This window comes from Bombina bombina, chromosome 4, assembly GCF_027579735.1.
Source record: "Bombina bombina isolate aBomBom1 chromosome 4, aBomBom1.pri, whole genome shotgun sequence".
NCBI lineage: Eukaryota > Metazoa > Chordata > Amphibia > Anura > Bombinatoridae > Bombina > Bombina bombina.
Genome location: NC_069502.1, coordinates 304,488,909 through 304,514,578, shown reverse-complemented (window position 1 = coordinate 304,514,578; position 25,670 = coordinate 304,488,909). Strand labels below are relative to the sequence as shown.

The following is a 25,670-nucleotide window of genomic DNA, read 5'->3' as shown; positions in this document are numbered from 1 at the left end:
TACAATTCCTACAAATAAATACAATTAAATAAACTTGCTAAAGTACAAAAAATAAAAAAGAACTAAGTTACAAAAAATAAAAAAATATTTACAAACATAAGAAAAATATTACAACAATTTTAAACTAATTACACCTACTCTAAGCCCCCTAATAAAATAACAAAGCCCCCCAAAATAAAAAAATGCCCTACCCTATTCTAAATAACTAAAGTTCAAAGCTCTTTTACCTTACCAGCCCTGAACAGGGCCCTTTGCGGGGCATGCCCCAAGAAGTTCAGCTCTTTTGCCTGTAAAAAAAAAATACAATACCCAAGCCCCCCAACATTACAACCCACCACCCACATACCCCTAATCTAACCCAAACCCCCTTAAATAAACCTAACACTAAGCCCCTGAAGATCTTCCTACCTTGTCTTCACCTCACCGGGTTCAACGATCTGTCCAGAAGAGCTCCTCCGATGTCCTGATCCAAGCCCAAGCGGGGGGCTGAAGAGGTCCATGATCCGGCTGAAGTCTTCATCCAAGCGGGAGCTGAAGAGGTCCATGATCCGGATGAAGTCTTCATCCAAGCGGGAGCTGAAGAGGTCCATGATCCGGATGAAGTCTTCTATCAACGGCATCTTCAATCTTCTTTCTTCGGTATCCATCTTGCAGACCTCCGACGCGGAACATCCTGCTGGCCCGACGGACTAACGCAATCTATTGGCTGTTCCTATCAGCCAATAGAATGTGAGCTCAATCTGATTGGCTGATTGGATCAGCCAATCGGATTGAACTTGATTCTGATTGGCTGATTCCATCAGCCAATCAGAATATTCCTACCTTAATTCCGATTGGCTGATAGAATCCTATCAGCCAATCGGAATTCGAGGGACGCCATCTTGGATGACGTCCCTTAAAGGAGGTCTGCAAGATGGATCCGGAAGAAAGAAGATTGAAGATGCCGTTGATAGAAGACTTCATCCGGATCATGGACCTCTTCAGCTCCCGCTTGGATGAAGACTTCATCCGGATCATGGACCTCTTCAGCTCCCACTTGGATGAAGACTTCAGCCGGATCATGGACCTCTTCAGCCCCCCGCTTGGGCTTGGATCAGGACATCGGAGGAGCTCTTCTGGACAGATCGTTGAACCCGGTGAGGTGAAGACAAGGTAGGAAGATCTTCAGGGGCTTAGTGTTAGGTTTATTTAAGGGGGGTTTGGGTTAGATTAGGGGTATGTGGGTGGTGGGTTGTAATGTTGGGGGGCTTGGGTATTGTATTTTTTTTTACAGGCAAAAGAGCTGAACTTCTTGGGGCATGCCCCGCAAAGGGCCCTGTTCAGGGCTGGTAAGGTAAAAGAGCTTTAAACTTTAGTTATTTAGAATAGGGTAGGGCATTTTTTATTTTGGGGGGCTTTGTTATTTTATTAGGGGGCTTAGAGTAGGTGTAATTAGTTTAAAATTGTTGTAATATTTTTCTTATGTTTGTAAATATTTTTTTATTTTTTGTAACAGTTCTTTTTTATTTTTTGTACTTTAGCAAGTTTATTTAATTGTATTTATTTGTAGGAATTGTATTTAATTAATTTATTGATAGTTTAGTGTTAGGTTAATTGTAGGTAATTGTAGGTAGTTTATTTAATTAATTTATTGATAGTATAGTGTTAGGTTTAATTGTAACTTAGGTTAGGATTTCTTTTACAGGTAATTTTGTAATTATTTTAACTATTTTAGCTATTGTACCTGGTTAAAATAAATACAAAGTTACATGTAAAATAAATATTAATCCTAAAATAGCTATAATATAATTATAATTTATATTGTAGCTATATTAGGGTTTATTTTACAGGTAAGTATTTAGCTTTAAATAGGAATAATTTATTTAATAAGAGTTAATTTATTTCGTTAGATTTAAATTATATTTAATTTAGGGGGGTGTTAGTGTTAGGGTTAGACTTAGCTTTAGGGGTTAATACATTTATTAGAATAGCGGTGAGCTCCGGTCGGCAGATTAGGGGTTAATAATTGAAGTTAGGTGTCGGCGATGTTAGGGAGGGCAGATTAGGGGTTAATACTATTTATTATAGGGTTAGTGAGGCGGATTAGGGGTTAATAACTTTATTATAGTAGCGCTCAGGTCCGGTCGGCAGATTAGGGGTTAATAAGTGTAGGCAGGTGGAGGCGACATTGAGGGGGGCAGATTAGGGGTTAATAAATATAATATAGGGGTCGGCGGTGTTAGGGGCAGCAGATTAGGGGTACATAAGGATAACGTAGGTGGCGGCGCTTTGCGGTCGGCAGATTAGGGGTTAATAAGTGTAGGTAGGTGGAGGCGACGTTGTGGGGGGCAGGTTAGGGGTTAATAAATATAATACAGGGGTCGGCGGTGTTAGGGTCAGCAGATTAGGGGTAAATAAGGATAACGTAGGTGGCGGTCGGCAGATTAGGGGTTAAAAAAAAATTATTCGAGTGTCAGCGATGTGGGGGGACCTCGGTTTAGGGGTGCATAGGTAGTTTATGGGTGTTAGTGTACTTTAGAGCACAGTAGTTAAGAGCTTTTTAAACCGGCGTTAGCCCAGAAAGCTCTTAACTACTGACTTTTTTCCTGCGGCTGGAGTTTTGTCGTTAGATGTCTAACGCTCACTTCAGAAACTACTCTAAATACCGGAGTTAGAAAGATCCCATTGAAAAGATAGGATACGCAATTTACGTAAGGGGATCTGCGGTATGGAAAAGTCGCGGATGAAAAGTGAGCGTTAGACGCTATTTTGAGTGACTTCAAATACCGGCGGTAGCCTAAAACCAGTGTTAGGAGCCTCTAACGCTGGTTTTCACGGCTAATGCCAAACTCCAAATCTAGGCCAGTATGTATTCATGTAAACAATAGAGAAGTATTTTGTTTTAGTTCTTTCATGTGGTAAACATTTTTAGTCTGGTTTTCCTTAATAGAGAGTAAGGTAAACAGCTTTCTATCATTTTTAAACACATTGGCATCTATTTATTAACCCGTCAACTTACTTGCATTCGATGGCACCAATACGCTCGCCTAAGATTGCCTAACATCGCTGCCGTGGACCTGAATACGTTCTCCAAATTTACCAAAAAAGTTATCAAAAGCCACGCACCAAGTACGGGGCGATGAGCAGCGGACTGTTGTTAACTAACAGTCATCGATCTTGCTGCTCTTCGGCTTTTTCACAGCTTTATTGGTATACTGTCACTAAACACCCACACTATACTATACTGTTTTATCCCCTATACCGCTGCTCCCGGACCCCGCCACAACTCTAATAAATGTATTAACCCCTAAACCGCCGCTTACGGATACCGCCGCAACTAAATAAAGTGTTTAACCCCTAAACCGCCGCTCCCGGAGCCCACCGCCACCTACATTATATTAACCCCTAATCTGCCCCCCCTACACCGCCGCCACCTACATTATATTTATTAACCCCTAATCTGCCCCCCCCTACATCGCCGCTACCTACATTATACTTATTAACCCCCAATCTGCAGCCCCGCCACCGCCGCCACCTACATAAAGTTATTAACTCCTAATCTGCCCCCCCTACACCGCCACCACCTACATTATACTTATTAACCCCTTATCTGCCACCCCCTACACCATTGCCACTATATTAAATTTATTAACCCCTAAACCTAAGTCTAACCCTAACCCTAACACCTGTCTGTGTACCTTTTTTAACGTATACCAATAAATTTTTGATACTTTTTAACAAGTTTGAGAACGAGTGACTGACGCTTTGCTCCATGCTAACCCTAACACCCACTAACTTAAATATAATTTAAATAAATCTAAATAAATATTCCTATCATTAAATAAATTATTCCTATTTAAAACTAAATACCTATAAAATAAACCCTAAGCTAGCTACAATATAACTAATAGTTACATTGTAGCTAGCTTAGGGTTTATTTTTATTTTACAGGCAAGTTTGTATTTATTTTAACTAGGTACAATAGTTATTAAATAGTTATTAACTATTTAATCATTTCCTAGTTAAAATAAATACAAATATACCTGTAAAATAAAACCTAACCTAAGTTATAATTACACCTAACACTACACTATAATTAAATAAATTCCCTAAACTGAAAACAATTAAATAAAATTATCTAAAGTACAAAAAAAACAAATATTAAATTACAGAAAATAATAAACAAATTACAAGATTTTTAAACTAATTACACCTAATCTAATCCCCCTAACAAAATAAAAAAGCCCCCCCAAAATAAAAAAGCCCTACCCTACACTAAATTACAAATAGCCCTTAAAAGGGCCTTTTGCGGGACATTGCCCCAAAGTAATCAGCTCTTTTACCTGTAAAAGGGCCTTTTGCGGGGAATTGCCCCAAAGTAATCAGCTGTTTTACCTGTTCCTGAATGGAACAGCCAATAGAATGCAAGCTCAATCCTATTGGCTGATTGGATCAGCCAATAGGATTGAACTAGAATTCTATCAGCCAATCGGAATTGAAGGGACGCCATCTTGGATGACGTCACTTAAAGGTACCTTCATTCAACAAGAAGACGTCGTCAGAAGAGGATGCTCCGCGTCGGATGTCTTGAAGATGGACCCGATACGCGCCGGATGGATGAAGATAGAAGATGCAATCTGGATGAAGACTTCTGCCCGTCTGGAGGACCACTTCTGCCGGGTTCGTTGAGGACTTTGGCCCGGTTGGGTGAAGACTTCTCATGGTAAGGTGATCCTCAAGGGGTTAATGTTAGGTTTTTTAAGGGGGTATTGGGTGGGTTTTAGAGTAGGGTTGGTTGTGTGGGTGGTGGGTTTTAATGTTGGGGGGGGATTTGTAATTTTTTTAACAGGTAAAAGAGCTGATTACTTTGGGGCAATGCCCCGCAAAAGGCCCTTTTAAGGGCTATTTGTTATTTAGTGTAGGGTAGGGCTTTTTGTATTGGGGGGGGGGCTTTTTTCTTTTGTTAGGGAGATTAGATTAGGTGTAATTAGTTTAAAAATCTTGTAATTTGTTTATTATTTTCTGTAATTTAGTGTTTGTTTCTTTTTGTACTTTAGATAATTTTATTTAATTGTATTTAATTGTATTTAGTTTAGGGAATTTATTTAATTATAGTGTAGTGTTAGGTGTAATTGTAACTTAGGTTAGGTTTTATTTTACAGGTATATTTGTATTTATTTTAACTAGGAAGTTATTAAATAGTTAATAACTATTTAATAACTATTGTACCTAGTTAAAATAAATACAAACTTGCCTGTAAAATAAAAATAAACACTAAGATAGCTACACTGTAACTATTAGTTATATTGTAGCTAGTTTAGGGTTTATTTTATAGGTAAGTATTTAGTTTTAAATAGGAATAATTTATTTAATGCTAGGAATATTTATTTAGATTTATTTAAATTAGATTTAAGTTAGGGGGTGTTAGGGTTAGACTTAGGTTTAGGGGTTAATAAATTTAATATAGTGGCAGCGGTGTAGGGGGCGGCAGATTAGGGGTTAATAAGTATAATGTAGGTGGCGGCGGTGTAGGGGAGCAGATTAAGGGTTAATAAGTATAATGTAGGTGGCGGCTGTGTAGGGGATGGCATATTAGGGGTTAATAAGTATAATGTAGGTGGCGGTGGTGTAGGGGGGCAGATTAGGGGTTAATAAGTATAATGTAGGTGGCGGCGGTGTAGGGGCGGAAGATTAGGGTTTAATAAGTATAATGTAGGTGGCGCAGTGTAGGGGGGCAGATTAGGGGTTAAAAGTATAATGTAGGTGGTGGCGGTGTAGGGGGGGGCGATTAGGGGTATTTATACTCGGGGTACATGTTAGGGTGTTAGGTGTAAACGTTACCATAGGAATCAATGGGATATCGGGCAGCAGCGAACATAAACTTTCGCTGCTTTCAGACTCCCATTGATTGCTATGGCATCTGCCGCCTCCAGGGTGGCAGATTGAAAACCAGGTACCCTGGGCCGGAATAGTGGCGAGCGTACCTGGTAGAAATTTGATAACTAGCAAAAGTAGTCAGATTGTGCCGAATTTGCATTCGGAACATCTGTAATGACGTAAGCATCGATCTGTGTCGGACTGAGTCCGGCGGATCGTATGTTATGTCACAAATTCTACTTTTGCTGGTCTGCAGGGTTTGATAACTAAGGGGAATCAGGCTCCTCACAAATACGCTGCGGAATTCCAACGTATTTGCGGTTGACGGCTTGATAAATAGATGCCATTATGTCACAGACATTCAACCAGACATACACAGACTGCCTCACATATAGTGCCACACATACACAGTCACACACACTGTCACACACACTGTCACAAATACAGTTAGTAATGTTTGTCAACTAAGTCTCTCAGTATTTGTGGCACTATTCAATCACACACAGACAGTCTATTCCCTTGGCTGGGCACTATTCTAAATTGTTGCTGGCTCAGCACAGCGGTCAGTACTCACTGCAGCGACTGACTGACAGAGCGGGTCTTCTTGCTATTGTGACGTCACGTCACCCATGTTATCACGTGACGATGTCCGAGTCTGACAGAAGACAGTCTATCTTACACACACAGCAGGTGGCAGGCAGCACTGAGGGCAGAGGGTCCGACCGCAACTTTACTCCACACACCACTGTCAGGATCAGATAGATGAGTGGACACGGGCTGCAGCCTGCAGGGAGCTGCCAGGGGGCTGGGCTTGGATAAAGCAGCATCAATCATAGTGAAAAAAATCTAAAGAAATCTACCTAAGGCTATGTCCGGTTTTGTAAAAATAAAATTACCGGGCAGTAGCCTGAAATTCCGGACAGTCCGGTCTAATAACGGATACCTGGCAACCCTAATATGCATGTATATACAATATGGCCCTTTGAAGTCAAACACCTTGTTATATACCATAGACATTTGAACCTTTATAACGTTTCTAAAAAAATATTTATATGAATAATTTTTATCAGATAGTGTTTTTATGGGTGTAACTGTAAATTTGAATGCATTTATGTTGTGTTTAATGCAACTTTTTTTTATTGCACTACCCTTTACGCAACGGTTGCACTAACCTGATGGTGGTAAAATGCAATCACGTTTACTTTTGACTTGTAATACGCATGCTATTAATTTTGACTTGTAATACGCTCGCTATTACCCTCGCACGCAATATGACAAAAAAACTATATTGCTTTCACACAAAGGTTAGCACAACACTTGTAATCTAGCCCTTAGTAATTACTTCCCTATTAAAGGAATTGTTAATGTGATAGATGGGCATGATGGAGTGATACCAGTGTCCCAATGTTTGGTTTTAAGTTACTTAGCAGGTGTCTTAAATTGCCATGTTTGGAGAACTTTCAGATGACAAAAGACAGAAAACTGGAAACTATGACATACGTTTGTGTACAAAGCTACTCAGACAAGCACAACAGCCTTTACTATGTTTCCTGCTACTACACAGTAATTCTGAAGTGTGGAGTTAATCGTAACAATACATGGTAATGTAAAGCGCTGGTAAAGAAAAGAATGTGAGTCTTCTGTACAAGTGGCTACAATATAGCACAGTAAGAGAGTGTAAGTTGCAAATTAACCTGCTATCATAAAAGGAAAAACATTGAAAGCAAACAGTGGAAAAAGTTACTCAACAGATTGCAATAATTATGCTTGGAGGGACCCACTTGCCTACTAGTGCCCCTACGTTAATCCCAGTGCTCTCTTCCACCTCTTGTGGCTATTAGTGAACCGCTTGGTTATCCCATGGCCCCACAGGGCCAGTACCACCCACTTTGGGAACCATTACTTTAAAACATAATTTCATAAAGTGCCATTTATTAATCCTACTCAAGGAGTAGCAATAACTGAAATTAAAATTATTCTGTATACGCAATGTAATGAGTGGGTATCACACTTGTCTAATGGCATACTGGTCTTTAAATCTCTGACTCCAAGCTCTAAAAGAATAAATGTAGATAACATTTTCAAAGGATTAAATATTATTTATGATAAATAGTGAAGGCCAGTTTTTTTAAGCCCAAAAAAGATAAGTGGTGCTTAAAGGAACAGTAAAGTCAAAATGAAACTTTCATCATTTAGATAGAGCATGCAATTGTAAACAGCTTTCCAATTCACTTCCATTATCATTATCATTATGTACACCTTCATTTGGAATACCTCATAAGCCTGGTCTCTTTCAACCTACCTGAATTGCCTGTAGCTTATTAAGGGATCCTGTGAATGTTTAAACACATAAAGATGGACTTTTTAATTGGATCAGAAATAAAATGATGCATTGTGTATAAACAAGTATCTCACTTGATTTTGAATACATTTCTAAGGGCTAGATTACAAGTGGAGTGCTAATTTATTGCGCGCCCGCAAACGGGCAAATTTGCCCATTTATGGGCGAGTGTTAAATAACTAGCCTTTACAACTGGCTCGTTATTGCAACCACAAGCTAGGGGTAGCAATTAGCGATCAAAAAATTACCCAGAGGTCAATTTCCCCAAAAAATAACATGTGAGGTCCCTTGCTAAAAATAAAAAAGTAGCTTTTTTTTTTTTAAATGCAGTTAAATGCAGTTTTTAGGGTCTAAAGTTGGCAGGTGTGGGGTATAAGAATAAAAAAACAATTTATGTAAGAACTTACCTGATAAATTAATTTCTTTCATATTGGCAAGAGTCAATGGGCTAGTGACATATGGGATATACAATCCTACCAGGAGGGGCAAAGTTTCCCAAACCTCAAAATGCCTATAAATACACCCCTCACCACACCCAAAATTCAGTTTAACGAAGAGCCAAGTAGTGGGGTGATAGAGAAAAGGAGTAAAAAGCATAAAAAAAAGGAATTGGAAACATAATTGTGCTTTATACAAAAAAACATAAACACCAAAAAAAGGGTGGGTCTCATGGACTCTTGCCAATATGAAAGAAATTAATTTATCAGGTAAGTTCTTACATAAATTATGTTTTCTTTCATGTAATTGGCAAGAGTCCATGAGCTAGTGACGCATGGGATAGAAATACCCAAGATGTGGAACTCCACACAAGAGTCACTACAGAGGGAGGGATAAAATAAAAACAGCCATTTTCCAATGAAAAAATTAAATCCACAACCAAAAAAAAAAGTTTTTCTCATAAATGAATGAAAAAAACTTAAAACATAAGCTGTGGAATCAAACTGAAATAGCTGCCTGAAGAACTTTTCTACCAAAAACTGCTTCCGAAGAGGCAAATACATCAAGTAGTAAATGTATGCAAAGAAGACCAAGTTGCTGCTTTGCAAATATGATCAACTGAAGCTTCATTCTTAAAAGCCCACGAAGTGGAGACTGATCTAGTAGAAAGAGCTGTTATTCTCTGAGGCAGGGCCTGACCAGACTCCAAATAAGCCTTATGAATCAAAAGCTTTAACCAAGATGCTAAGGAAATGGCAGAAGCTTTCTGGCCTTTCCTAGAACCAGAAAAGACAACAAATAGACTAGAAGTCTTCCTGAAATCTTTAGTATCTTCGACATAATATTTCAAAGCTCTTACAACATCCAGAGAATGTAAGAATCTTTCCAAATAATTCTTAGGACTAGGACGCAAAGAGGGGACAACAATTTCCCTATTAATGTTGTTAGAATTCACAACTTTAGGTAAAAATTTAAATGAAGTCCGCAAAACTGCCTTATCTTGATGAAAAATCAGAAAAGTTGACTCACAAGAAAGAGCAGATAATTTAGAAACTCTTCTAGCAGAAGAGATAGCCAAAAGGAACAACACTTTCCAAAAAAGTAGTTTAATATCCAAAGAATGCACAGGCTCAAAAGGAGGAGCCTGTAAAGCTTTCAAAACCAAATAAAGACTCCAAGAAGGAGAGATTGATTTAATGACAGGCTTGATACGCACCAAAGCCTGAACAAAACAGTGAATATCAGGAAGCTTAGCAATCTTTCTGTGAAATAAAACAGAAAGAGCAGAGATTTGTCCCTTCAAGGAACTTGCAGATAAACCTTTATCCAAACCATCCTGAAGAAACTGTAAAATTCTAGGAATTCTAAAAGAATGCCAGGAGAATTTATGAGAAGAACACCATGAAATATAAATCTTCCAAACTCGATAACTCGAGCCTGTAACATAGTATTAATCACTGAGTCAGAGAAACCTCTATGACTAAGCAATAAGCGTTCAATGTCCATACCTTCAAATTTAGCAATTTGAGATCCTGATGGAAAAACAGTCCTTGAGACAGAAAGTCTGGTCTTAAAGGAAGTGGCCAAGATTGACAACTGGACATCCGGACAAGGTCTGCATACCAGAACCTGTGAGGTCATGCTGGAGGAGCTACCAGAAACACAAACAAATGTTCCATGATGATTTTGGAAATCACTCTTAGAAGAAGAACTAGAGGCGGAAAGATATAAGCAGGTTGGTAAAACCAAGGAACTGCTAACGCATCCACCAACCCCGCCTGAGGATCCCTGGACCTGGATAGGTACCTGAGAAGTTTCTTGTTTAGATGAGAAGCCATCAGATCAATTTCTGGAAGATCCCCACATCTGAACAATCTGAAAAAACACATCTGGATGGAGACCACTCCCCAGATGTAAAGCCTGACGGCTGAGATAATCTGCTTCCCAATTGTCTATACCTGGGATATGTACTGCAGAAATTAGACAAGACTTGGATATCGCCCAAGTAAGTATCCGAAATACTTCTTTCATAGCTAGGGGACTGCGAGTCCCGCCCTGATGATTGACATATGCCACAGTCGTGACATTGTCTGTCTGAAAACAAATGAATGGTTCTCTCTTCAACAGAGGCCAAACCTGAAGAGCCCTGAAAATAGCATGGAGTTCCAAAATATTGATTGGTAACCTCGCCTCTTGAGATTTCCAAACCCCTTGTGCTGTCAGAGTTCCCCAGACAGCGCCCCAACCTGAAAGACTTGCATCTGTTGTGATTACAGTCCAGGTTGGATGAACAAAAGAGGACCCTTGAATTATACGGTGGTGGTCTAAACACCAAGTCAGAGAAAGTTAAACATTGGGATTTAAGGATATTAATTGTGATATCTTTGTATAATCCCTGCACCATTGCTTCAGCATACAAAGCTGGAGAGGTCTCATATGAAAACGAGCAAAGGGGGTCGTGTCCGATGCTGCAGTCATGAGACCTAAAACTTCCATGCACTGAAGGGAACGATTGAGACTGAAGGTTCCGACAAGCTGAAACCAATTTCATTAGTCTCTTGTCTGTTAGAGACAGAGTCATGGACACTGAATCTATCCAGAAACCTAAAAAGGTGACCCTTGTCTGAGGAATCAAGGAACTTTTTGGTAAATTGATCCTCCAACCATGTCTTTGAAGAAACAACACTAGCTAATATGTGTGAGATTCGACAAAATGTAAAGACTGAGCTAGTACCAAGATATCGCCCAAATAAGGAAACACTGCAATACCCTGTTCTCTGATTACAGAGAGTAGGGCACCGAGAACTTTTTAAAAAATTCTTGAAGCTGTCGCTAGGCCAAATGGAAGAGCGACAAATTGGTAATGCTTGTCTAGAAAAGAGAATCTCAGAAACCGATAGTGCTCTGGATGAATTGGAATATGAAGATATGCATCTTGTAAGTCTATCATGGATATATAATGACCTTGCTGGACAAAAGGCAAAATAGTCCTTATAGTCACCATTTTGAAAGTTGGCACTTTCACAAAATGGTTCAAAATTTTCAGATCCAGAACTGGCCTGAATGAATTTTCTTTTTTTGGGACAATGAATAGATTTAAATAAAACCCCAGACCCTGTTCCTGAAATTGAACTGGTATAACTACCCCTGAAAGCTCTAGATCTGAAACACACTTCAGAAAGGCCTGAGCCTTCACTGGGTTTGCTGGAACGCATGAGAGAAAAAATCTTCTCACAGGAGGTCTTACTCTGAATCTTATTCAATACCCTTGAGAGACAATGCTCTGAATCCACTGATTTTGGACAGAATCTGCCCAAATGTTTTGGAAAACTTTTAATCTGCCCCCACCAGCTGAGCTGGAATGAGGGCCGTACCTCCATGCAGACTTGGGGGCTGGCTTTGGTTTCTTAAAAGGCTTGGATTTATTCCAACTTGAAGAGGGTTTCCAATTGGAACCAGATTCTTTGGGGGAAGGATTGGCTTTCTGTTCATTATTCTGTCGAAAAGAACAAAAACGATTAGATGCCTTAGATTTACCCTTAGATCTTTTATCCTGAGGTAAAAAAAAAAAAACTCCCTTCCCCCCAGTAACAGTTGAAATAATTGAATCCAACTGAGAACCAAATAAATTGTTACCTTGGAAAGAAAGAGAGTAATCTAGACTTAGATACCATGTCAGCATTCAAATATTTAAGCCACAAAGCTCTTCTAGCTAAGATAGCTAAAGACATAGATTTAACATCAATTTTGATGATATCAAAAATAGCATCACAGATAAAATGATTAGCATGTTGAAGCAAGCGAACAATGCTAGAAAAATCAGGATCTGTTTCCTGTTGCGCTAAACTTTCCAACCAAAAATTTGATGTAGTTGCAACATCAGCCATGGAAATGGCAGGCCTGAGAAGATAGCCAGAATATAAATAAGCTTTCCTTAGATAAGATTCAAGTTTCCTATCTAAAGGGTCTTTAAAATAAGTACTATCTTCCATAGGGATAGTAGTACATTTGGCAAGAGTAGAGATAGCCCCATCAACTTTGAGGATTTTTCCCCAAAACTCCAATCTAATTGTTGGCAAGGGATACAAATTTTTAAACCTAGCAGAAGGAATAAAAGAAGTACCAGGCCTATTCCATTCCTTTGAAATCATATTAGAAATAGCATCAGGAACTGGAAAAAAAACTCTGGAGTAACCACAGGAGGTTTATAAACAGAATTTAAATGTTTACTAGTTTTAGTATCGAGAGGACTAGTTTCCTCAATATCCAAAGTAATCGACACCTCTTTTAACAAGGAACGAATATACTCCATCTTAAAGAGATAAGTAGATTTGTCAGTGTCAATCTCTGAGGTAGGATCTTCTGAATCAGATAGATCCTCTAGAAAGGTGAGGGAAAAAATAGGGGATTTATGACATTAAAGCCAAGTGTAGAATTATACACTAAGTTATCAAGAAGAAAATTATTAAAAAATTACACTTTATTTAACATATATACAAATGGACACAACAATAGGAAGATGCTATAGTGGATATTCAGAGATGGGAATGTGCACTTCCAAACTCTTAAGTCAATTAATCCAATAATAAAGCATCTTACTGATTAAAATATAAAAAGGGCCAGTGAACCCAGAGGAAGTGTGATTGGCTAATGAGTAACGGTTAAGCTAGAGTCAGGGTTCCTTATATTGTCATAACCCACACTTCACAATCGTATTCACACAGATTGCAAACATACTAGGCACTCAAGGGCGTCCTCCTGCCTGCGTACTGCTTTGATTGAACAAAGTCAGCTGATTTCTAGCTTAATCCCTGTATATAAATTCATGCATTCTCTGTACAAACATCAGTACACACTCATAAAGGTCAGGTAGCGACACATATATAGCTCATATGTTAATCAGTAATCTCCTATGCAAGAGATCTTATAAATTTCTATTTCATGAGCATATTGTAGTGTCTAGCCTAGTCAGGTGGGCGTGGTCTTAGTGGATAGTGTGTGGTCTAACAACACGTAGCACTTATAATAGCGGTCTGTTAGATACCGCTGTGGATATTTTGTGTCAACACAGGGAGCGAACAGTTAGGTTAATATGCTGGTACTTAACAGAGTTTTGATCCAACTAGTGTGTACCACATTGCTAGCACGTTGTGTTTCACCAAATTGATTATATATATTATCGCTCACCTGACTAGGCTAGACACTACAATATGCTCATGAAATAGACATTTATAAGATATTTTGCATAGGAGATTATTGATTAACATATGAGCTATACACCCTGTTCCAAATTATTATGCCAATGATATCTTTCTCATTTACCTAAATAATTGATGTAAACAAAAGTCAGCATAATTCTCATGTTATCAACTATCAAGAGTACAATTCAAATTTTATTGAACAAACCTCCTAATGATAACAGTATTTTTTTAAAAAAATAAAAAACTTACAATGCACTGTTCCAAATTATTACGCACAGCAAGTTTTAAAACACTTTATAGATTGTAAAGAACTGAAAATTTGTTGTGTTTGCAGCATATTTACTGAAATCAAAAGCTATTTCAATCAAACTTTGAACAACATTTTAACTTTTTAAACATTTTAACAGGTTATATTACATTTTAACATAGGGCCCCTTATTTGATAGCAGTTTCACAAGTCTTGCATCCATTGAACTTGTGAGTTTTTGGACAGTTTCTGCTTGAATTTGTTTGCAAGATGTCAGAATAGCCTCCCAGAGCTGCTGTTTGGATGTAAACTGCCTCCCACCTTCATAGATCTTTTGCTTGAGGATGCTCCAAAGGTTCTCAATAGGATTCAGGTCAGGGGAGGATGGAGGCCACACATGACTTCCTCTCCTTTTATCCCCATAGCACCCATTGATGCAGAGGTATTCTTTGCAGCATGAGATGGTGCATGGTCATGCATGAAGATGATTTTATTATGGAAAGCATAGTTCTTTCTTCTTTACCAGGGAAGGAAGTGGTCAGTCAGGAACTCCACATACTTTGCAGAGGTCATCTTTACACCTTCGGGGACCCTAAAGGGGCCGACCAGCTCTCTTCCCATGATTCCAGCCCAAAACATGACTCCACCACCGCCTTGCTGACATTGCAGCCTTGTTGGAACAGGGTGGCCGTCCACCAACCATCCACTACTCCATCCATCTGGACCATCCACGGTTGCACGGCACTCATCAGTGAACAGGACTGTTTCAAAATTAGTCTTCATGTATTTTTCTGCCCAATGCAGCCGTTTCTGCTTGTGAGCATTGGTTAGTGGTGGCCGAATGGAAGGTTTATGCACAGTTGCACCAGCAGCTTCAAATATCTGTTTGCTGCTAAGTAATGGTATTTTAGCAGCTGCTCTCTTGATCCGATGCATAATTCTGGCAGAAATCTTCCTCAATGTGCCTTTATCTGCACGAACTCTGAATATATTACTTTAACTAGTAAGATTGGGGTTAACCTAAACTTTATTGGCTTTAGATGTTTACCACTGTGCACAAGTCATAGTGTAATCAAGTTTGGGATAATTAATCTTATAAATACATTGAACATAAGAAATACTGGTTATCTCCAACATTACAGTGAGTTACTATATCAAGCCTAGGTATTCAAACCCCATTATATAACAAACTTTTAATTGTTATAAAATAACACTCCAGTGTTACAAGATATACAAATGTATCACGCACCAGGCAGCTATTGTTTTTAATTGCACATCCCTTTATTTTATCTCAGTTTTTTTGCGTAATTAATAAAAGTTATGTTTTAATTATCCCAGCGTACTCCCTTTACCATTTGGCATCATATTGTTCTATACAGACATACACAATTTGTCATAGATGACTATATGAATGCTATACGTGTATTCTTCCTTGGTCTTTTTGCCCATGTTCTTTCTGCAGGAACCCGTCTGTGCTCTGAATCAGCCACAAATCTTTTAATAGTGCGATGATCACGCTTAGGTTTTCGTGCAATATCTAATGTTTTCATACCTCATCCAAGGCATTAAACTATTTCACTCTTTTTGGAAGCAGAGAGATCCTTTTTCTTCCCCATATTGCTTGAAAATGGTGCTCTGCTTAATAATGTGGAACACACTCCTTTAGTAGTTTTTCCTTTAATTGGGCTCACCTGGCAATCTAATTAACACAGGTGTCTGAGATTGTTTTCAGTGATCAAAAGAGCCCTGAGACACAATGCCATCCAGGAGTTAAACTGAAAAAAAAATTAATCTTTGTGACACTGAAATAGAATTTGCATAATAATTTGGAACAGGGTGTATATAAGTGTCACTACTTGACCTTTATGAGTGTGTACTGATGTTTGTACAGAGAATGCATGAATTTATATACAGGGATTAAGCTAGAAATCGGCTGACTTTGTTCAATCAAAGCAGTACGCAGGCAGGAGGACGCCCTTGAGCGCTTAGTTTGTTTGCAATCTGTGTGAATACGATTGTGAAGTGTGAGATATGACAATATAAGGTACCCTGACTCTAGCTTAACCGTTACTCATTAGCCAATCACACTTCCTCTGGGTTCACTGGCCCTTTTTATATTTTAATCAGTAAGATGCTTTATTTTTGGATTAATTGACTTAAGAGTTTGGAAGTGCACATCCCCATCTCTGAATATCCACTATAGCATCTTCCTATTGTTGTGTCCATTTGTATATATGTTAAATAAAGTGCAATTTTTTTATATTTTTCTTTCAGATAGATCCTCATCAGAGGAGGATAAAACAGTATGTTGTCGGTCATTTGAAATTTCATCAACTTATGAGAAGTTTTAAAAGACTTTTACATTTATTAGAAGGCAGAATAGCAGACAAAGTCTTCTGAATCACATCGGCAATAAAAAATGTTATATTCACAGGGAATATCATGTACATTAGATGTTGAAGGAACAACAGGCATTGTACTAGCACTGATGGATACATTCTCTGCATGTAAAAGTTTATCATGACAACTTTTACATACTACCGCTGGAGATATAGTCTCTACTAATTTACAACAGATACACTTATCTTTGGTAGAACTGTTATCAGGCAGCAGGAATCCAACAGTGGTTTCTGAGACAGGAACATATTGAGACATCTTGCAAATGTAAGAGAAAAAACAACATATAAAGCAAAATGATCAATTTCCTTATATGGCAATTTCAGGAATGGGAAAAAAAAAAATGCAAACAGCATAGCCCTCTGAGCATAAAGAAAGGCAAGAAGCATATAGGAAGTGGGGTTTAAATAATTAAATTATTTGGTGCCAAGTATGACGCGCAATGCAAAATGAAATTTTTTGGCGCTAACAATATCCGGAAATGATGCAACTCGCGTCATGGCAGACGCAACCTTGTGCAAGGAACCTGGCATCAAGACGCCGGAAATGGCGAACTTGCGTCAACGAACGTACCTTCATGCCAAAAAATTCTTGCCCCAAGAATGACGCAATAAATAATAGCATTTTGCGGCATCGCGAGCCTAATTTTGTCCGCGAAAATTAAAGAAAACAGTCAATTTAGACGAAAAGACTATACCCCAGGTAAGAAAAAATAACTTCCTAAATATGTTTTTCCAAATTTCGAAACTGATAGTCTGCAAAAGGAAATATAAATAAACCTGACTCATGGCAAATACAAGTACATTACATATATTTAGAACTTTACATTAATACATAAAGTGCCAAACCATAGCTGAGAGTGTCTTAAGTAATGAAAACATACTTACCGAAAGACACCCATCCACATATAGCAGATAGCCAAACCAGTAATGAAACAGTTATCAGTAGAGGTAATGGAATATGAGAGTATATCGTTGATCTGAAAAGGGAGGTAGGAGATGAATCTCTACGACCGATAACAGAGAACCTATGAAAAGATTTCCAGCAAGGAAAACCATAGAATTCAATAGGTGATACTCCCTTCACATCCCTCTGACATTCACTGTACTCTGAGAGGAATTGGGCTTGAAAATGCTGAGAAGCGCATGTCAACGTAGAAAATCAAGCACAAACTTACTTCATCACCTCCATAGGAGGCAAAGTTTGTAAAACTGAATTGTGGATGTGCTGAGGGGTGTAATTATAGGCTTTTTGAGGTTTGGAAAACTTTGCCCCTCCTGGTAGGATTGTATATTCCATACGTCACTAGCTCATGGACTCTTGCCAATTACATGAAAGAAACGGCACTGAAAAGTGCCTTTACATTGTGGTCTATGGACACTGTGTGTTCCGAGGAAATATATACGTATATGCTTATATTATGTGTTTATACCAAAACGATATTTGCACTCAACTTGGTAATACCAGCGCACGCAAATGTGCGCTGGTATTACAAAGTTGAGTGCAAATATCGCTTTCGCGGAAGCATTATTTTGTTTGTAATCTGGCCATAAATGAGATAGGTAGATTCCACTAGTGATACTTTTAACCTGTTAAGAAAGTTTTATGCTTTGGTAGTAGTGTATGGAGCAATTTTTCCAATTCAGGAGCATGCAGTGTTAAAGGTCATAGGATGGGCAGTGCAGCATCGGATTGGCTGTACCACCCGCTTAACACAATTGTAAAAAAAAAAAAAAAGGCTCAATACCAGAAGCAGACATGAATATATGTACATGACGTATCTAACAAGGTGCTAAAATATGCTTTACATTTAGTATTCAGTATTAGACAAGAACAGCTTTAATGTTTGTATGAGATATTTTGTATGTTTACTGTCAATGTAAGATATGCAATATTCCCATATGTCCTTGGCTTTACTACCATTTGTGTAAACATTCATAGTTATCTGTAAGATGGTAGGGGGGAGCTAATGAGGACTGATTAAAGGAACAGTGAAGTCAAAATTATACGTTCATGATTCAGATAGAGCACATCATTTTAAAACACTTTAAAAATGTCCTTCAATTTTCAAATTTACTTTGTTACCTTGGTATCCTTCATTGAAAAGCATATATACATATCCTTGGCAGCAGCAATGCACTACAAACTAGCTGGGGATTTGTGGCCGTACACACATTTGTTTCTTGTCAATGACTCACCACCAGATGTGTTTAGCTAGCTCACAGTAGTCTATTGCTGCTCTGGAACTGACTTCCCTTTGCAAGCAATGCTGCAATATTAAAATGTTATAACATAATACAGCATTTTCTTTTTGCACCTTTATGTACCTTTAACAAATAAGATGCACGTTGCAGCAACAGGGTTGTTTCACAGTATCTACCCGGTAACTATAATGTAGCAATCAAAAAAAATGTAGCAGCTTGTATTTAGCAAGAGCCATGACAATATTGCAACAGCAATTAATGTTGATGACAGTTCCTACAGGCATTTAAAGGGACAGTAAACCCAGAATTGTTTGTTTCTATTATCATTTTTTGTCATTATTTTTTTAATTTAAATTTGAAATTTTTATGATTTCCAAGCCCTCTGTGATACTCCTTATACCTATACCTAGGTACCAAGTGCCAGAGAAGACATGCAAGCGCAGTACCTTACCGCATGCGCAGTTTCAAACTGATTTGTCACCATTTATTGACATCAGCGATAGTGTGAACAAAAGCCCACTCTGCTGGAAGTTGTGTGCAGAAGGAGAAGCTGAATGTACAGATCCGACTGCAATTATTTTTATACACGCTCGCTCCTGACCACATGCGCATTAAGCCAAACGTATTGCTCATGCGGTTGGGAGTGAGCCTGAAAATAATATTTATGCAGAGGCTAATTCTGAGCACAGTGATTGGACTGTTGCAATCAATGCCTCACCTGCTTTTTCAGTCGGCTGTCTTAAAGGGACATGAAACCCAAATTTTTTCTTTCAGATAGAGAAAACAATTTTAAACAACTTTCCAATTTACTTCTATTATTTAATTTGCTTCCTTCTCTTGTTATTGTTGGCTGAAATGTTTATCTAGCTAAGCTGAAGAGCAGGAGAGAACCTATGTTCTAGCTGTTGATTGGTGGCTGCATATATATACCTATTGTGATTGGCTCACCTATGTGTTCAGTAAGAAACCATTAGGGCATTGCTGCTCCTTCAACAAATGATACCAAGAGAATAAAACAGATTAGATAATAGAAGTAAATGATAAAGTTGTTTAAAATTGTATTCTCTATCTGAATCATGAAAACAAAAATTTGGGTTTCATGTCCCTTTAACCTTGGAAGAAATGGATTACTCTAGGATTTAGAAGTAAGTTTATAAAACTTTAAAAAAAAAAATGCTTATTGCACATTTAAATTAATATTATAATAAATCATGTTTACACCATCTGGAAAGTAAGTAAAGTTTACTGGTCCTTTAAGGTACATAGCAATCCTGTTGCTACATTTGTACTTGTCAAACTAGCTGCTCATAAAGAAGCTTAAAGGGATATGAAACCTACATTTTTCTTTCATGATTCAGACAGAGCATGCAATTTTTAAAATCTTTCTAATTTACTTTTATTATCAATTCTTCTTAGTTTTCGTGGTATCTTTAGTTGAAAAGCAGGGACGTATGCTTAGAAGCCGGACCATTTCTGAAGCACTATATGGCAACAGTTTTGCAAGAATGTTACACATTTGCAAGAACACACACATTTCAAAGTAACACCATCTAGCCTTAAAGGGATAGTAAACACCAAAAATGTTATTCTTTAAAAAGATAGATAATCCTTTTATTTATCATTCCCCAGTTTTGCATAAACAACACTGTTATAGAAATGTACTTTTAACCTCCGCAATTACCTTGTATGTAAGCTTCTGCAGACTGCCCCCTTATCTCATATCTTTTGACAGACTTGCATTTCAGGCAATTAGTGCTAACTCTTAAATAACTCCACATGCATGAGCACAATGTTATTTATATTAAAAACATGAACCAATGCCCTCCAGCTGTGAAAAACTGTCTAATGCATTCAGATAAGAGATGGCCTTCAAGGGTTTAAACATTTGCATATAAGGCTACCTAGGTTTAGCTTTTCAACTAAGAATACAAAAAGAATAAAGCAAATTTGATAATAAAAGTAAATTAGAAAGTTGTTTAAAAATGCATGCCCTATCCGAATCTTGAAATTTTAATTTAGACTTTACTATCACTTTAAAGTCCTTTTTATTTTCTTTCATTAATTAGATATAGTAAAGTTTTTTTTTTTGTTTTTTTTTTACTTTTTATTTATATTATCACACTTTCTGAGATACCAGAACCTACTGATCATGTGCAAGAGTGTATATGTTACTGAGTCTGTGATTTGCTGATGGCTGTCACATGGTACAGGAGTCATTGTCATTGCAATACCTTTTTTAGTATGCAGTAGTGGATTATGCAATTCTGTTGTATTTAATGGTCTTTTAGGTCTAAAACAATACATGACACAGAATTTGCCATTTTATTCCCTCGAGTGGATGTTGCTCTTATTTTGCAATATTTAACGCGGCAGAAGCGATGCATGATAGGTGACCTGACAACTAGAATGGTTTATATGTGTAGTCCAAAAACTGTTCTGTTGCTGTGATGATTTCTCCATCCAGATCTGTCACATGTCAAAAGCAACTGTATTTAACATGGATATGTGTTATCAACAATGTCTAACAGATTATATATAAATATGCATTAAGATAAAAGAATACTTTTCTGCCAGTTGAAGGTGTGTTGCTTTAATGTTTAATGTGCATCTAGAGTTCAGTAGTAAGAGGTACTTAACTGATGTCATTTGTTGTATACACTTCTACAACATGCAAATTAATAACAGGGAAATGATAATAAAATAAAGATATTGCTGCAAATGATCACACTCATATCTAAAGCACAACATTGAATGCAATAAAATCCTTTTGTTTTATACATGATTTCTAACACATACATATAATATTCATAACAAAATAGAATATAACGATAGACCCGGAAATAAATGTGTTTTTCATGCAGATCTTCAATTTTTTGGAGCTCTGAGTCTCTTGAAAAACTTGCCTTACATCTATAATCTATCCACTAGAACATTAGGATCGCTGCCTGCTTGCGGACCCCCTGAGCATAAGAATTTCATGTCCTGAGCCAAAACAGACTGACTGCAAATTAGTGACAGAATCATGTTACTTGCAGAGAAAAAAACCATGCAAAAGATCTGTATCCCTGTAACTCCACTGTTTTATTGTTTGGGTTTGTCAACAGGAAAAAGCACAAACTCGCCATACATTTTGATAGCTAAAATCTCAAGCTATAAGTGTATATACTGAGCTACACTGTATAAACAGAGGTTTTCATTTGGGTCAAAGTTTCAATATCCACAAAAAGTAGAAACTAATCTGGAACATTTTTTTTAATCTCCACTGAAAATGATGGTAAACTTTACATGTTTTAAAATCAGATGCGCTGTAATTTACTTTTTAATCTAGCCGTGCCATTCTAATACACTGTGCTCCGTCCGCCCACTTCAAAATTATTTTTTGTGAGTTAATGGTTTGAAATGTTCTCCAGTCGGCGCTTTAGCTACAAAAAAGTGCCGTACGGTTAGAATGCTGATTGGAGAACAGTTCAAACCATTAACAAGTATTTTTTCACGTGTCAACAAATGAACACAGATGTAACACTAACTGGGTGAGTATTAAAGGTGTTTGAAAGTTGAGGTAATTTTAAATTCTCTCTCCTTGTAGGCCAATAAACTATTGTGTGTATATTCTGGAGACACAGGAACATTCTGGGTTAGATTATGGGCTAGTGTTGCGCTATTGTTATCATGGGACATGGTAAGCAATAAGCTAACTAGCGGGCATATTACCAGCTGGAAGTAAATGGTTGCACTAAAGCGCAAAAAATAAATAAAAAGAAGCACATATTTTCTAACAAATCCATATGAAATAGTCAATAAGGTAGCACTTTTATGTTTCTCTACAGCTATTGAACTGATATTAATAAGAAAGTACTTACTGTAATTTTCCAAGTACATTTGCTGTTTGGAGGATAAACTCCAGGGAATCCTTCGCTTCCCAGAATTCCATTTTCCCCTGTTAGATTTCCTCCACATGTGAAAACATGCCTGTGGCAGAAAAGATACCAATAGCAGGTCAAAGAAATGACAAGTGAATTACAAAGTAGAAACATACTCAATAGAATGTGCCTGCTAAATGCTTACTCAATAACCTTTATACACTAGACAATTAAAAGGACTAGTTTGTCTAGAAGAGTAAGGTTCTGTTTCCGTCATATATTATCATAGTAAGTGAATTCAAGAATGACTGTCACATGCTGATGGCTAGCCTATGAGCTTATTACATTGCATAAGGAAAACAGAAAAGACACCTTTTGGTTCTTATGGGTCATCAAAACATTATTTTCTATTTTATGTAACCAAGTGTCTCAGACATTCAACAATCCAGAATTCACAGGTAACTTAACTGTATTGATTGAATATGGATATGATACATGGCAGTGCTGTCATACTATTTCATGATGTGGTCCAATGTACTGGAACATTACATTTATTACAAATAAATGGCTTTGTATAATGAAGTACGTATATTATTTATTTCCAGTACTCATACACCAAATGCATTTACCACATTGTTACTCTACAACCTAAATTAAAAGCACTAAAAATAAATACATGTATTAATTAATAAAAAGAGCTGCGGGTTGGACAGTAATTCTTTAGGAGGTAAACTGATGTAAACTGCTATAAATTTGCTGGACATAGGTGATGGAGAGGCTACAGTAAGCACGCTGTGCATTCAGACAATGTGTGTCCGCCTCTTTCCATGACTCTCTGCCTCTTGCTCCTGTTTTTTCGTTACCTCCTAATTTGGGCTCTGTTCCCACTATCTGCCCTTCTTTGGTTCACTCTTGATTCGCACTCATATTCACAATCAGCCAGTGTGTGTCATTTAATGTATTGAAGGGGAAGAGAGAGAGGAAAGGGATTGATGTGATTTGGTTTGTTTAAACATCTACTGCTTTACTATAAAATATGTTTTGTGCCATGCACTCTATAGAGTTTAAAAAGCAAATAATCTAACATAAGATTTCTTTAAAATGCGACCAAATAGCTGGCATTTTACTTTTTGGTCTCTGCAGGGGCAGTGGACAAACACAGTTTTTATAGCAAGAGGTGTTTATTGATCCTTTAAATCAGAAAATGTATTAAGCCAAATTAAGGGAGCCTTCATGTTTAAAGCATATTTTAATAAAAATTGCAATAAAAGTGAATCTAGATAACTCTAATTTAAATAGCTCCTTTATTATTTTCTCCTTTCATTTTGACATTTGCCTGCAATGAGAAACTCCAACAGAAGAGTGTACCTGATGAGAAAGTCAGGTGTAGACTAGAATACCCAGCATGCCCCTATGCACTATTACTCCTATAGTGCCAACATTGTGAGTTACCCACTTGGGATCTTGTCACTATATAACAGTACAGTCTACACTGTGAGATGTACTTCTATGCTTGAGTTTTCAGGTATTCTAAAGGGAGGCTTCTATATGCTCTAGAAAGAACAACCTGGCTCAGTCAGCAGGTGACTGCGACATCAAGCCTGCCTTATATGCACTATTGTTTAAGTAGTGCCCCCCTGATTGTGAGTTACCCATTTAGGATATTTAGTTTCTCTCTTTTGAATATACAATGTGCACTATGGGGCACCCTTTTGTGTGTTTTTTTCCAGAAAATAGAAAGTTGTTTAAAATTGTATATACTCTATGTGAATCATGAAAGAAAAACTTGGGTTTTCATATCCCTTTAAGTGTTGTGCTTGAGCGCAATACAAAATACAGCTGTAAAATATTGTGCTTTTTTGAAACCTGGGGGTAGATGCTGTTCTCTACCCCCTTAGTTTCTGCCTCGACGGAAACAGAAGTTAAGAAGCAGAGGTCCTAAGACTGTGGCGGACTACAATCATCCCGATCCGATTCGATTGGAATGATTGATACCACCTGCTAACGGCCGATTGGTTGTAAATGTGCAGGGGGCGGCACAAGAAATGCTTGTGCAATATTAAATGCTGATAGCTACAGCGAATCATGTCTGCTCCCGGCATTTAATAAATTGACCCCCTATAGTAAACCATTATCACTTGCTAGTTTGCAAGGATTTACATTATAATAAAACTTTTAAAAACAAAGATTTAATAGAGAAAAAAAAGTTTAAAAACAGAATTAAACCTCTATGATATATAAAAAAAAGTGTGGGACAGGGTCAAAAGTGATATAAATAAGATTGTATTCACTTTGGTGCAGTTTTTGTATTGTGATGTGTGGGTGTTTTAAATCTTCCGTAAGCAAAACTGATTTTTGTACTTTTTTTTTTCTTTTAATTTTTGTTGTTGTTGCAATGAATTCCATCAACATGTTGTGTTAAATACTTAACATATCTATAATAAAAAATATTGATGGATAGGATTGGTAAAAAGTGCAAACTAGGCCAAGAGCTAAAATTACACGTTTTCTCCCAGCACATTTAACAACAATATTTGCATGTTTAGATATATTCGTATTAAGGGAATAATGGGACTGATTTTAAACAAGGAGAAAAAAATAAAACAGACAAGTGATTACAATTTAAAATGTTAGTGTTAACAAATTAATTTGATTTAGGAATTATATGGAGAAAAATTCATGTTACTTTGTATCAACATTTTGGAATACTTATAACATAGTAGGGCCCATCACAATTTATCATTTTATAACTATTGGAATGTTGACATCTGCATATAAACCATTTTTTATGTGAACACAAACACAATCAACTACGTATTCTCATTGTTTATCAGAGACACATTATTCATTATTGGTCTAGTGAAAATGGCCCTTAATGCCAGTCCTGTTTTGCTGATCACAAGCCAAATTGACTTAACAACAAATTGTTCACTTATTGAGTTCCACAACTAAATAACTTTGTAAACCCACAGAAAACTATTTTTGACTTATTAAGTAGTACCCCTAAAAGTATTTGAATGCAACACTGGTTCTGTCTATGGCAAAATGCACTGATATAACCCTCGCCATATTGGATGACAACATCACTGAACAGATACAAACACTTCTTGCTCCACCAATTAAAGT

At 37.4% G+C, this 25,670-nt stretch overlaps 1 protein-coding gene across 1 annotated transcript in view; it reads right to left on the bottom strand.

Annotated features, from left to right (window-relative positions):
• Window positions 1–25,670, bottom strand: part of PCOLCE2 (procollagen C-endopeptidase enhancer 2) — a 166,144-nt gene that overhangs the window by 101,293 nt on the left and 39,181 nt on the right. The window contains exon 2 of the mRNA XM_053710014.1: window positions 22,545–22,653. Within this exon, the coding sequence (XP_053565989.1) occupies window positions 22,545–22,653 (109 nt within the window). The remainder of the gene's footprint in view (window positions 1–22,544; window positions 22,654–25,670) is intronic.